Genomic DNA, 12915 nt, shown 5'->3' on the forward strand with positions numbered 1-12915 from the left:
TTGTAAACAAACTTGAAGTTTGATCCTGTAGAACATTACGTTACTTTGGAATAAAAACAGAAATTGCTGCAAATACGTAACATGTTGTTGAGGCAGCACCTGTGGAGAGAGAAACCTCAGGTCAATGACCTTTCATCATTCTTTTGCGTTCAGACCCACCATACCCACTACATTTTAGAATTTTCAATGTTGCAATGCCCACCATATCTCTCCCTTCCTCTTCACTGCCCCCCCATGGCCCACTCCCTCCCTTGCACCACCATCAAAATGAGCTCTGAAGAGCAACTTAATAAATTTATTCTTTTTAAAAAAAAAGTGATACTTGAAGCAAGCTGCAGTTTCTCCAATCAATGACTGTGATTCTTTGACTGTGGGACTTTCCCACAGTCTCCAGACAAGGAGATTCCCAGCAATTTGGAGCAGAGAACAAGCTTGTTTTCCATCTTCTGCAGACTATAATCCAGGATCTCCTGACTGTAATTGTGCTTGTTCCCCAATTATTGCTTCAGTAAGGAGTGGGAATCGAACTGTTAGAATTTAGTGCTACGCTAGGAAGTGACTTTAGGCTACAAGAGAAGCGCTGGAAAAATATGGCATTTTGCTATTCTGTGGTGCATTTAAGGCAAATAGTGCATTTAAGGGGAGGTTGACTAACCAGTTGTCTTGATCTATATAGGCGTGAGTGACAGTGACCATTGAAAACCTCATATGTTGAGGAAATTGGAATGTGAAAGTTTTTGCTGGTGGAATCCTGATAGTGTAACAAAAGAAACACCATTGCGCAAACTCTTGCACCCCAGAAGCCAGTCTCCTGAAAAAATAAAAGGTTTCAATAGAATTCACTACTAATGAGGAGAAAAAGCAGGCTGTAAGCAGAAGCTCTGAGTTATTATTGTCACATGTATTACTATACAGTGAAAAGTATTGTTTCTTGCACGCTATACAGATAAAGCATACTGTACATAGAGAAGGAAAGGAGAGGGTGCAGGATGTAGTGTTGCAGTCATAGCTAGGGTGTGGAGAAAAAGCAAATTAATGCGAGGTAGGTACTTTCAAAAGTCTGGTAGCAGTGAAGAAGCTGTTCTTGAGTCGGTTGGTATGTGTCCTCAGACTCTTGATTTGAAGAAGGTGGAAGAGAGAATGTCTGGGGTACGTGGGGTTCTTGATTATGCTGGCTGCTTTTCCGAGGCAGTGGGAAGTATAGATGGAGTCAATGGATGGGAGGCTGCCAGCCTCCCGTCCATTGCATGATGGACTGAACTATGTTCATGACTCTGTATAGTTTTTTGCGGTCTTGGACAGAGCAGGAGCCATACCAAGTTGTGATACAACCAGAAAGAATGCTTTGTGGTGCATCTGTTGTACTGGAGAATTTCTTGTTTCCTGTAATATTTAAACTTAACATTTGCTTTAAAAAAAAACTATTATTATCACAAAACTGCATGCAGTATATGGCTGAATCTTGGAAACAGAGAACAGTCCACACTAACTGCTGATTCTATCCAAGACTGCGCTCACTACAAGGATCGATTCAATAATTGTACTTTTTCTTATCAGCTTACATGATGTTAGTAATACCAGCAGTGGTACATTGAACAAAACAAATTCTGTGACTCCCTCATCCCTGACCTTGGTTCAGTGACTCCTTTATGCCTTGTCTTCTGTAATGAACAAATTCTGTGACTCCCTCCTTTCTGACCTTATCTAATGTCTCGTATGTTATCTCATGGTATATGGAGTCATCTGTGTAAAGGCCGGTTGTCCTAGTGTTAATAATGTCTCACCCAGGCTGTGTGAAGACAGTCTCATTAAAATAGCCTGAAGGCCAAGCATTTGGCCCTCGCTGGTTATCGTCATTTGTTCAGTGTCAGCCAGCTTTACAGGGGTCTGGCATTTTGAAATGGCTTGGTTTGCTGTCCTTCACTTTATTCTAAATACTTGACCGTTTTTCCCATCGGGCCACTGCTTCATTTGAAGATTATCACATGTCTGTAAAAGTTGATGGGAGTCGTAGTGGACGTGCCAAATTTTCTTAGTCTCCTGAGAAAGTTGTTGAGCTTTCTTAACTATAGCGTCAGTGTAAAGGGACCAGGACAGGTTGCTCAGACTTCAATTGGCTCTGGCTTCTACCTTCTAACAGCTTCATAATTGTGAAAAGCCTGCTTTCCAACTTGAATAGTGTATATTGCTAGTTTGTTCCTCCACTTTCTTTTTAAATTCTGTTCGCATTTAACTTTAACATTACAAAGTGTGGTGTATGTATGTGTATTCTCTCACACCTTCATGTGAGTGGTAAATATGGGCGTTTTTAATCTGAGTTTTAAACCAAAGTGTTGGGATTTTGTTAACCCAGGTGATGAATTTTCCGCTGGCTTCTTGATTCGAAATGGTGCTCGTGTAAACGCAGCTACGTACGGAGAACAGGAGACACCACTTCACCTTGTGGCATCATATAGCCTAAAAAAACACTCAGTGGAAGCAATGGCAGGGATGGCACGTATTGCACAAGCACTTTTGGATGCATCTGCCAATTCCAACATGCAGGATAGCAAAGGGCGGTAAGAACTAATTGGTACTAGTGTGGTATTTTTAAGTGCATTTTCCTCCTGCAATTTTGTTAAAATGGAACTGACTGTGACTGGTACTTTTGTACTTGTGCTGTATCTCTCTTCTCAGTTTCTGCCTCTCTTTCCTTAATTGTATTGCGGGGAACTGTATTCCATGTGTGGCGGGCTGTTGTAAATATAGGAGAGTGGCATCATGAGATTGGGTCATCCTACTGTCTGAATTGGGATTGTAAATTGAATTTAACCCTACAATATGTCTCAATCCAACTGTGTCAGCATTCTGAGAGTGATACGTTGTACTCTTCATTCACCTGACGAAGAGGGAAACCTCAAGCTTGAGTTTACTATCAAATAAATCAGTTGGACTTAAACCTGGTGTTGTCAGACTTCTTACAGTGATACATTGGTTATTGAAAAATTTGTCAAGACTTTCTGATGAAATTTCTACATGTGGGGTTATTTGTGATGCGCTGTAACTCCCATCTCCCCATTCCATCTTTTATGCAGGACCCCCTTACACACATCTATATTAGCAGGCAATGAGTATGTCTTCACCAAGTTACTGCAGTGTAAACAGTAAGTATGAGTCCAGAATTGTATTGTTGCTTTCTGAAGCCACGTTGTGGGGTTCAGCATTAGTCTTTAAATGTCTTTTGGCTTTACTATTTTCTAGATGTGACTTGGAACTGAAGGACCACGAAGGGAGTACAGCCTTGTGGTTGGCGCTCCAGGATATAACTGTGGACCCAAATCAATCAGTGAATCCATTTGATGATGATCCGGTTGTGAACGGCACTTCGTTTGATGAGAACAGTTTTGCAGCAAAACTTATTAAGCGGGGTAGTAATCCAGATGCTCCTGATGTAAAGGGTGAGAAACTAGCAGCACACATGAATGTTTGTGTATCACAATACTCCCTCTTTAGCTGCAGTAATATGTACTGCAACAAGCTGGCCATGCACACTAAGAAAAAGCAGAGGTAACATTAGTTTATATTAGATAACTAGGTGTGATTTTTTTTTCCTTTAAAAACAAGATGATGGATTGGAGCTGTTTTGTGTTCTGACATAATGTGACACATCCTACCACTCAAGTGTGCACGTGCCTCACTTGCCTGAATGGGTATACCTTTAATCATAAGTTAGCACCATCCCACAGTTTTCTTGAAGGGCACCGCTCTTCCCTAGCTTGATATCCACCAGCATACAATGGCTGCACTCTGCCTGGTTAACTGTCTTGCACTGCAGTAACTCGGATAATACTCGAATAGAACCCCTCTCTCCTCCATCTTCTACCACTGAGAAAGGCAAGAGGAGTAATCTTGTGGAAACATTGTGATCGCCAAGTTGCACCATCCTTAGTATGTTTCTGCTCCATTATTGTCACTGGCCAGCTGGTGTGTATGTGTTTCAATCACAGTTCTCCTCTAAATCTCTCATTTCCTTCTTCCTCAAATGCTTTCTGGCTTCTGCTTAAATATATCTATTCTATTTGCTTCAACTGTGAGTTCCACACTCTTACTATCCTTTTGAGTAAGGGTGGCACACTGGTTAGCACTGTTGCCTCAGCACCAAGGACCTGAGTTCAATTCCTGCCTTGGGTCACTGTGTAGAGCGTGCACGGTTTCCTCCCACAGTCTGAAAGGTGTGCTGGTTAGGTGCGTTGACCCGAACAGACGCTGTAGTGTGGCGACTAGGGGAATTTCACAATAACTTGATTGCAGTGTTAATATAAGCCTTACTTGTGACTAATAAATAAACTTTACTTTTTACTTTACTTACTTTAAGCTTATTCTGAATTCCCGATTGAGTTTCTTGCTAACTGTCTAACATTCATGGCTTCTAGTTATGCTCTTCCCTGCAAGAGAAAACATTCTCTCTCTATCGGTACTTGTTATGTTCACGAGTGTTCATGTGTTGATGTAGTGGGAGTTCTAATTTATTTTGGACGTGAGGGGGGGTGTGAACAGTCTAGCCCTTGCATTGTCACGTTGCTTATTGTACATAAGTGATTTTTAGATCATTCAAAATGGTCCCATATGAAGAAATACATTGAAAATAAGAAACTTATAGTGGGGGTGGGGGGAAATGAGTTTACACACACAGCACCTTTCAAATCTTTAGGACGTTTTAAAGTGCTTTGGAAATGTGGTAGCCAATTTAAGCACAGCAAGCCCCAACAAACAGCAGTGCAAGTGACTCATTTAATCTAATTTGGTGTGAATTGAAGCCAGGGCACTGTAGAAATCGTATCATACTTAAAAGGATGTTTTCAGCCCACCTAAGCAAGCAAACTGTCTGCTGTCCCATCTAAACATGGCATCTGTGACAAAGCACCATGTTGAGTATCACCTTGTCTTGCTGCCTGATGTGAAAGAAATTGCTGATGCCCTTTTGGGGTCAGTCGTGATCTTGATTGTTCACAGCTAGAGGAGAACATCTGGTTTGCTGTTTTTCTTTCGGTTTCGTATTTCCCTCTTTTCTGGGTGCTTTAAGTTTCCTCATGATAGAAGTGTGCCTGTATAACTGGTGATTTGAGAGTGTTAAAAGCCCTTTGTGAGATCCTTAACCCTAAGAAGAAATGAACACTCTTCACTCAAGCTTTCACTTTGCTCAAATCAGAGCCAGTGCAAAAAAAACGGTACTGCAAAGAAAAGGGTAAATGTCATTTTAAATACTTGTTACAACAAGGCTGAGTTACACAACTTCAAAAATCTCCCTTCAGCGTGCATTGCATGACAGCTATACAGTTACACGGTGTGCTGTCCTTGTTGTTCATGCAGGGTAGGTCAGGAGTTCTATCCAACAACCCCCTTGAGTTTCATGGGTGTGGTTATTAGTGATGCAGTCTTCTAAGAATCCTTTCCCTTGCATCATGTCTGATGGCGTAAGCTTTTCAGAGTTTTTCAGCTGACTAACCAGTAACTCCCCAGTTCGTGGTTTGGCCACTTCTGCAGAAAGCATCCAACTCTTTATCATCTCTGAGCAGCTCACACACAGCTTTCCTGGAACCTATCTTTGTTCAGTTGTTTTAGAGCTTTTAATCTTTTTAAAGATGAAAAGGTGACTTTTTTCACAATTTGTTTGGGACACAGGTAACAGGCAACTTATTTCTAGTCATGTTCGGAAGAAAAATTATAGAACGGAATTGTTACAACACTGGCTGTTTGGCTCATTGTGTCCATACTGGCTCTCCCCTCTACCCCCTCCCCACATTACGAATATTCGTCATTTTCAGACATAATGCAGAACACTTTGCCTGTGTGAGCCCAAAGCCAGCCACCCAGCCTAATCCCATTGTCCACTACTCAACTTGTAACCCTGCATCTTGTTGGACTTGAGGTGCATATCCAATATACTGTATTATATGCAATGTATTATGTCCTTAATCCATCTAAAACTCTTCAGCGTGCACTTCCTATCAATTTCTCCACTCTAAACTCTGGTCATGTGTATAATGCTTCCTGCCCGAGTTAACATGTAATGCTGCAATTATACGCTCTAACTACCCAGCCTGTGATGCAGATGAATTCCTATCCTGAAAATAACTGCTTCCCAACTTGTCGATTGAGTTTGCTATTTAACTAGATTTTGCTTTATTTGGGTTATAAGAGAATATAAGGCTTTTAATTGAATTTTCTTCCCTCACGATCTGATATTCCCTCACCTGAACACTAAACTTGATCTTGACTTTGTTAATCTCCTCTGGTGATTTACCCTGAAGCGTACTAGTGAATGTAAATTTAAGGTGTTATTTATTTACATGGCATAAAATAGTAATCTATGAGAAGATCAATTCATTAATCCCAGCCCATTATACTCTCAGGTTTCTAATATAGTGAATTGCATTTCACTCTCTCTTCTGTATTAGGCAATTGTTTGATGCAAAGAGCATCAGAGACTGAAAATGAAGCTGCTGCACTTTTCCTGGTTGCTCATGGGGCCATGGTTAATCATACCAATCACCTGGTGAGTTTTCCAAGTTAAATGCCCAAGGAAATGCTGTTTTGATTTATAAGAAAGCCTTGTAACACGTTGATGGATTGCAACTTCCCTTTGTATATCGAACTGCATTTAATTTGAGTTGAATTCCGCTCCAGGGCATCGAGACCGAGTGACTGCAGCAAAATATGGAACCGGTTCAGTAGCTTCAACACAGGTGTTCACCTGTACAAGAACATTTCCCTTGGTTAACGAGTAAATAGACTACATAGCGTGTTGAAGTAGTCAGACAGAAGAGGCCTAAGATTGGGCAGTACAGTGGTTAGCACTGATGTCCCTCAGCTCCAAGGACCTGGGTTCAATTCTGGCATTGGGTGACAGTGTGGAGTCTGCATGTTCTCCATATCTGCGTGTGTTTCCTCCCAGTGCTCTGGTTTCCTCCCACACTCCAAAGATGTGCAAGTTAGGTGGATTGGTCATGCTAAATTGTCCCTTAATGTCCAAAAGATGTGTAGGTTAGGGGGCTTAGCCACGGTATATGTACAGGGTTAGAGCAGGGACTAGGGTAAGATGCTTTGAGTTGTTGCTGACTTGATGAGCCCAATGGCTGCCTCCTGTACTGTAGGAACTCTTATGATTTGGTTTGTGATTTTGGCCAATCTGAAATTGACTTTGGCCAATTTCCCTTCTGCCCTAATTGAAGGTTTTGTCCCTGATTTTTTTTTATCAATTACATTGAATGTGTGGATTGGATTGGAAGAGTTGGACTTGAATCCTGGCCATGGACACACAACTGCAACTCTGGGCCTATAGCTTGCTTTAGTAAGTAAAAGTCAAATTGAGGAAAAGAATGTCAGCCTGTCCAGATGTGTAGAATTGTTTTTATGTATTGCATACTTTCTATCTTTAATTGTTTTGACATTGACCCCATTGTTTGGCTATTCTTTAGGCCCCAGCCCATCTCTCCAGTTTTAACTGATTCACGGTTTGTAGCTTGAATTTTCCAGCAGCTGCAATTATTTACAGAGCAACCCTTCCAACAATATGCCATTCCCTACTGTGTCAATGCAATATTGTCTGCTTCTGCAAAGGATGTTTACTAGAACAGTATCAGTGATGTGAAGATGAGAGAAGCCAAGACTGTTTTCCTCCAAGCAGAGAAAAATAAGGGGGTAGATTTCAAGAAATAGTCACAATTTGACGGGCTTTTTGTGAAGTAGATGAGTAAAATTATTTCTGGTGACAGATGCATCATTAACCAGAGTGCACAGATTTAATGCAACTATTGAGCCAAAGGGCCTGTTTCTGTGCTGTTGTTCTTTGTTCTAACTAGGAGACCATTGAGATTTTTAATATAATTTTGATTTGGAATGTGCTGCTTGAAAATGATGTAAAAGCATATACTTTTTGTAGGATTCATAGTGTTCTTCAAAAGGAAACTAGATATATACTTGATCAGGAAGAGTTGGGAGGAGTTTGGGGAGCCTGCCCAGGATCAGGCCTAATTGGATAACCATTTCCTAAAGATATAAACTGGCTGACTCCTGTGATGTAATCAGCCCATGAAATTTCTGTATCTTTTCGGCACAAATAGAACTTGCCTGTGAGGGGATGGGTTGACACTAGCAGTTTGTAGAAATCTTTTGTATACCAAAAATTAAACTGTCGCATTGCTGCATTTCTTAGGTTAAAAGGCCCAAACGTTGTTTATCACACATTGAGTTCTGCGTAGCACAAAGATGCTCTAACGCTGCTTTGCCAGAGGAAAGTCTTGTTGCATCCGTGGTAAATCTGACCGCAGTGTTCTTCTCTCTGTTCTATTTAGGGTGAAACTCCACTTCACACAGCCTGCCGTCGTGGCCTGGCAAATCTCACTGTAGAACTACTGCAGCATGGAGCAAACCCCAACATCCAAACCAAACGACAGCTTTCTGTTGGTGCAGGTGTGTCGCAAGACTCCTCGGAGGGTCTGTACTTGCAGACACCACTTCACATGGCAATAGCATACAATCATCCAGATGTGGTGACTGTGATACTGGAGCAGAAAGGTGAGTGTTTACTCCTCCCTCTGAGCGCTATTGCACATTAATGAATTGTAATTTGTATGGAGTCAAATTAACATGGCTTGAACAGATTGTGGGACAAAACTTGAAGTCCAGATTCCTTCTCCTCCATCTTCCCTCCCCATGGAATTTAGCAAAAGCTTTACAAGTGACTTGACGACTGATTAAATGTTTTTAACTTTTGTGAAGTATTAGCGCTTTGATACATTAGAATTGATCATTTAAATCAAGTCATCGCTGACTTTTTTTCTGTAGTTCATTGAAATATTATGAACTTACCATAGAAAAACAAATTAATAATTCAAAATTAATTTGGACTTTTGGTTCCAAAACATTACCATTATCTATGTATTCCAGAGAATGCCTCTGGAAAATTATTGTGTAACGCTATTGAAGTGGGAGGTCTCTGTATACTCCAAGGTCTGGCAGACAGTTCCTGTGCTGTGCTTTGTATCTAATCATTTGTAATAATCATAATTGAACGTGACTTCTTGCTCTGGAAAACTGAGATGAAGGAAAGTAATTATGTCCTTTTTTTTAAATCAACTCAGCCAACGCACTTCATGCTGCTAGTAACCTGCAAATCATTCCTGACTTCAGCCTCAAAGATTCAAGCGATCAGACAGTCCTTGGGCTGGCTCTGTGGACAGGTAACTGTGAACACGTTTTTGTTTGCTGTCGTGATATTCTGAAATGGGTGTTTTTATATGCTGGGGTAAAGCTGCTGTAGAGAGAGAGAGGCTAATGTCATGAAAAAAACTTGATAAATCTGGGGTTACTTTATGAAGAAACATGCTACCTCTGTCCTTATTAACATGTGCCATGCTTTTCATCTGTATCAGTCAATTCACAGGGTATTTGGAGAAGTATAGTAAGAAATCAGAAGGTTAAATTTTAAATGTCATGGTTTTTTTCTCGCTCTGCAACGTGCCCTGAAGTGGGGAAAGGTTAACCTCGGCACTGATTACACTCTTCCTACAGGCATGCACACAATCGCAGCACAGCTGCTGGGTTCAGGGGCTGCCATTAATGACTGCATGTCTGGCGGTCAGACTCTACTACACATGGCAATCCAGAGGCAGGACAGTAAGAGTGCCCTCTTTCTCCTCGAGCACCAGGCTGATATCAATGTTCGGTAAGTGAGATACATTCAGTGTATGTAAGTTGCAAAGATCCTTTTTAAATGTGATTTTGCACAAGCTAAAAGGCTAGTACTGTGAATTTTTCATTCTTATTCTGATATCCTTGGATATTTTTCACCCTTAAATGCATTTCCATTTGGCCATCTTCAGGTTAATTGCTATCTCGTTAATTCATTCTTTTCCTTTCCTCTTTCAGTGGTTTGATGTTTCTTTTTTTATCTGTGACAGGACCTGTGACAGTGAGACAGCTCTGCAGCTGGCCATCAAGAACCAGCTTCCACTAGTGGTTGATGCCCTTTGTACCCGTGGTGCAGATATGACGGTGCCAGATGAGAAGGGAAATGCACCACTGTGGCTAGCCCTGGAGAATGGACTTGAGGACATAGCCTCCACTTTGGTGAGTGTACTCAGCAGTGAGTTGAGTCCTTTTCATAGCTTCAGGCCCATGCAACAAAGCAGTTGGAGAAAGATTTTAAAGCACAATTTAGGAAACAAGGTCTTGTGTAAATTATCACTATCTCCATCTCCATCTCCATCTCAGCCTTTAGTCACTAAAATAGATGTATCAATCTCAAGACTTCCCCTGTCAGGAATGGGGAAACCCATCGTTAATTCTATCTTGCACAATCCTGCAATGTCATACTGCAGATTTTGCTTGTTAAAGATTTTTAGATTTGTGTAGAGTTTTTATAGTGCAAAACGGTCATCTTTAGTTACTAATTTGTATTCTAATGTGTGCGCCATCATCAGCCTTGTTCTCTCCTATCTTCCTCTTCTCTGTCCCAAGAGGAACCAAGATCACTTTCAATCGCAGTCATTTTCTGTCAGTGGACTTTAGGAAAGTTCAGGGTGCTTTACTCCTGAGTATTAACTAGAATAAAATTGAGCAGATTGTAACGGAGCCAGAATTCTAGATGTGACAAAGTAGATGAAACCTCTTTAGTAATCTGAAAGTGCATCAGATTTCCCAATGCAGCATTAATTTCCACCTGTAAGCAGGGTAACTCTTCTAACATTATAATATTCTCAGCACAGACCCAGTTTGAAATGTATGTTCAGTCTGAAGCTTCAAGCCACAATTTCTAACCCAAAAGTGAGTGAAACTAACTGAAGCAAGTTGCATAATGATGGAGGTGATTTTTTTTAACAGTACATTTTTGTGTATTAGTGATGTGTTATATGAAGCTTTGTTGCTTTCAAATGTCTTAGTTATTTACTTCTGTTGGCCTTGGTGACACTGTATTGAGTAGGAGTTCAAGACCAGCAAATGCACAAATTAATGTGTATTGAATTACATGTAAACAAGTTCTGGGATTATAATTTAACTTCAGTTTGCTAGATTTGCAGACCTGCATTGTTCAAAATGCTTGGCCAGCAACAAATGGAATCTGTGTTAATGTACAATCAATACCATCTCAGCCCCATAACTGGCTTCGGTTAGGTACTGGAGGATAGCCAGCACTGTGACATACCACCTATTGTGTTGGTGGCTGCAAGACATGGGGAGAGATGAAAAGCAAATGGCAAAATAGCCAACAGCTCACTTGTAATGTAAAACCCTCCATATTGGAATTGTAAATCATAATCAATTGGCTAAATCTATATGGAGTGCAGTAAAACTCAAAAGACTTGTAGTCTGAGCCATGTTTGGACATTGGGTTGTTGGAGCCTCATTCCAAACTACCAAATCAGAATCTTTATTCTTAGCCATTTCTCTCCTTTAATGGAGCGTAGGCCGTGGGCACGTTCTCTCCATCTAATCCTGTCTTGGGCTAAGCTCTTCAGTTGTTACCATGTATAGCCTTTGGCTCTTGTCTTTTGTTTTCTATCATGCCTCCAGGTGTTTCTTGGTCTGGCTTGTGGGTTCCATGGGAGAATTTTGTTATATTCCATGGCTGCTTTGAGTATGGCCTTACAATTCCACTTCCACCTCTTTGATTTGGAGGTCTATTGGGTCTTGTTTTCTCTCTTCCCATACGTAATATTATTGGTAGTATTTGGCCAGTGTATCCTAAGGACCCTTCTGAGGCATCTGTTGAAGGATTGGGTTTTCATCAGCATCGTTTTGGTGATCTTCCCATGTTTCAGCCACAAAGGAGAAAATGTTTAGTTTAGTGGCCTTGACTGCCAGGTGTTGGAGAGAGTGATGAATCCTGGTCTGATCTTTCCATCCTTGTCTATAAACACCAATATATTACTTGCACTATCCAGATTACTTCATCCAGCTCAGTATTCCTACCTTAATGGAGTTCTTTGTTTTTTTTTCTCTATATTGATATTAAGGTCAACTTTAGCTGGCATTTGTCTATTTTATAGGCCTTTGGAAAGTAGGCAAGTTTTAGGTCCGTATAGAAGCATCCTTGTCTCGCTTGATGGGAGAAAAATAATCTCCTGTATTTCATTGGCGCTGGACTGAGAGGGAGAGGGCGGGAATGTGGAACTGAGCCACGACAGATCAGCCATGATCTTATTGAATGGTGGGGCAGGCTCGAGGGGCTAGATGGCCTACTCCTGCTCCTATTTCTTATGTTCTTATGGACTGGGCTCTGCACGTGTTTAGTCAAACTCCCAAGTACGTGCAAAACTATGAACATGTAGGCTTGTGGATAAAGTGCTTTGGCATGTAGCTCCACTAACTATGTAGTGTTGCATACTTCATGTATAGTTTTGATGTACCATTATTCTGTGCCCTGATACTAAAATCCCTTCTTTGCAGCACTGAAAAAGATTAGAAATTGTACTTTGCCTTAACATAAAACGCACTGGAGGCGGTTCAGAGGAGGTTTAAGAGATTGATTCTTGGAATAAGCAGATTGTCTTGAAGAAAGATTGGACAGGCTGGATTTGTTTTACACTAAGTTAGATTTCAGATCAACTGTGATCGTCATTTAATGACGGGACAAGTTTGAGGGGCTGACGGACTTTGTGTTCCTATTTGCAATATTACGAACTTCACCTTAAACTGGAAACTCTGCTTAATTTCAGGTGAGACATGGCTGTGATGCGACATGTTGGGGTGCTGGACCTGGGGGATGCCTGCAGACCCTGTTACATCGCGCTATTGATGAAAACAATGAAAATACTGGCTGCTTCCTCATTCGCAGGTGTGGATTGTGATATCCTTTTAAAAACTGCCATCTGAATTATTTACAAAATTGTACCATATTTGTTAAGACCTCCTTTTCAAAACTTAATTTGTCAA

The 12915-nt window shown here is 40.9% G+C and overlaps 1 protein-coding gene across 1 annotated transcript in view; it reads left to right on the forward strand.

The window, feature by feature from the left end:
- The window catches only part of ankfy1 (ankyrin repeat and FYVE domain containing 1), a 66158-nt gene that overhangs the window by 32477 nt on the left and 20766 nt on the right, over positions 1-12915 (forward strand). Inside the window, exons 8-16 of the mRNA XM_080210447.1 lie at positions 2354-2558; positions 3075-3143; positions 3241-3437; positions 6438-6535; positions 8334-8556; positions 9123-9221; positions 9553-9706; positions 9942-10110; positions 12699-12817. Coding sequence (XP_080066573.1) covers positions 2354-2558; positions 3075-3143; positions 3241-3437; positions 6438-6535; positions 8334-8556; positions 9123-9221; positions 9553-9706; positions 9942-10110; positions 12699-12817 — 1333 coding nt within the window. The remainder of the gene's footprint in view (positions 1-2353; positions 2559-3074; positions 3144-3240; positions 3438-6437; positions 6536-8333; positions 8557-9122; positions 9222-9552; positions 9707-9941; positions 10111-12698; positions 12818-12915) is intronic.

The sequence above is a fragment of the Carcharhinus amblyrhynchos genome, chromosome 23 (assembly GCF_965287045.1).
Source record: "Carcharhinus amblyrhynchos chromosome 23, sCarAmb.v2.hapA, whole genome shotgun sequence".
In the NCBI taxonomy this organism is placed as follows: Eukaryota; Metazoa; Chordata; class Chondrichthyes; order Carcharhiniformes; family Carcharhinidae; genus Carcharhinus; species Carcharhinus amblyrhynchos.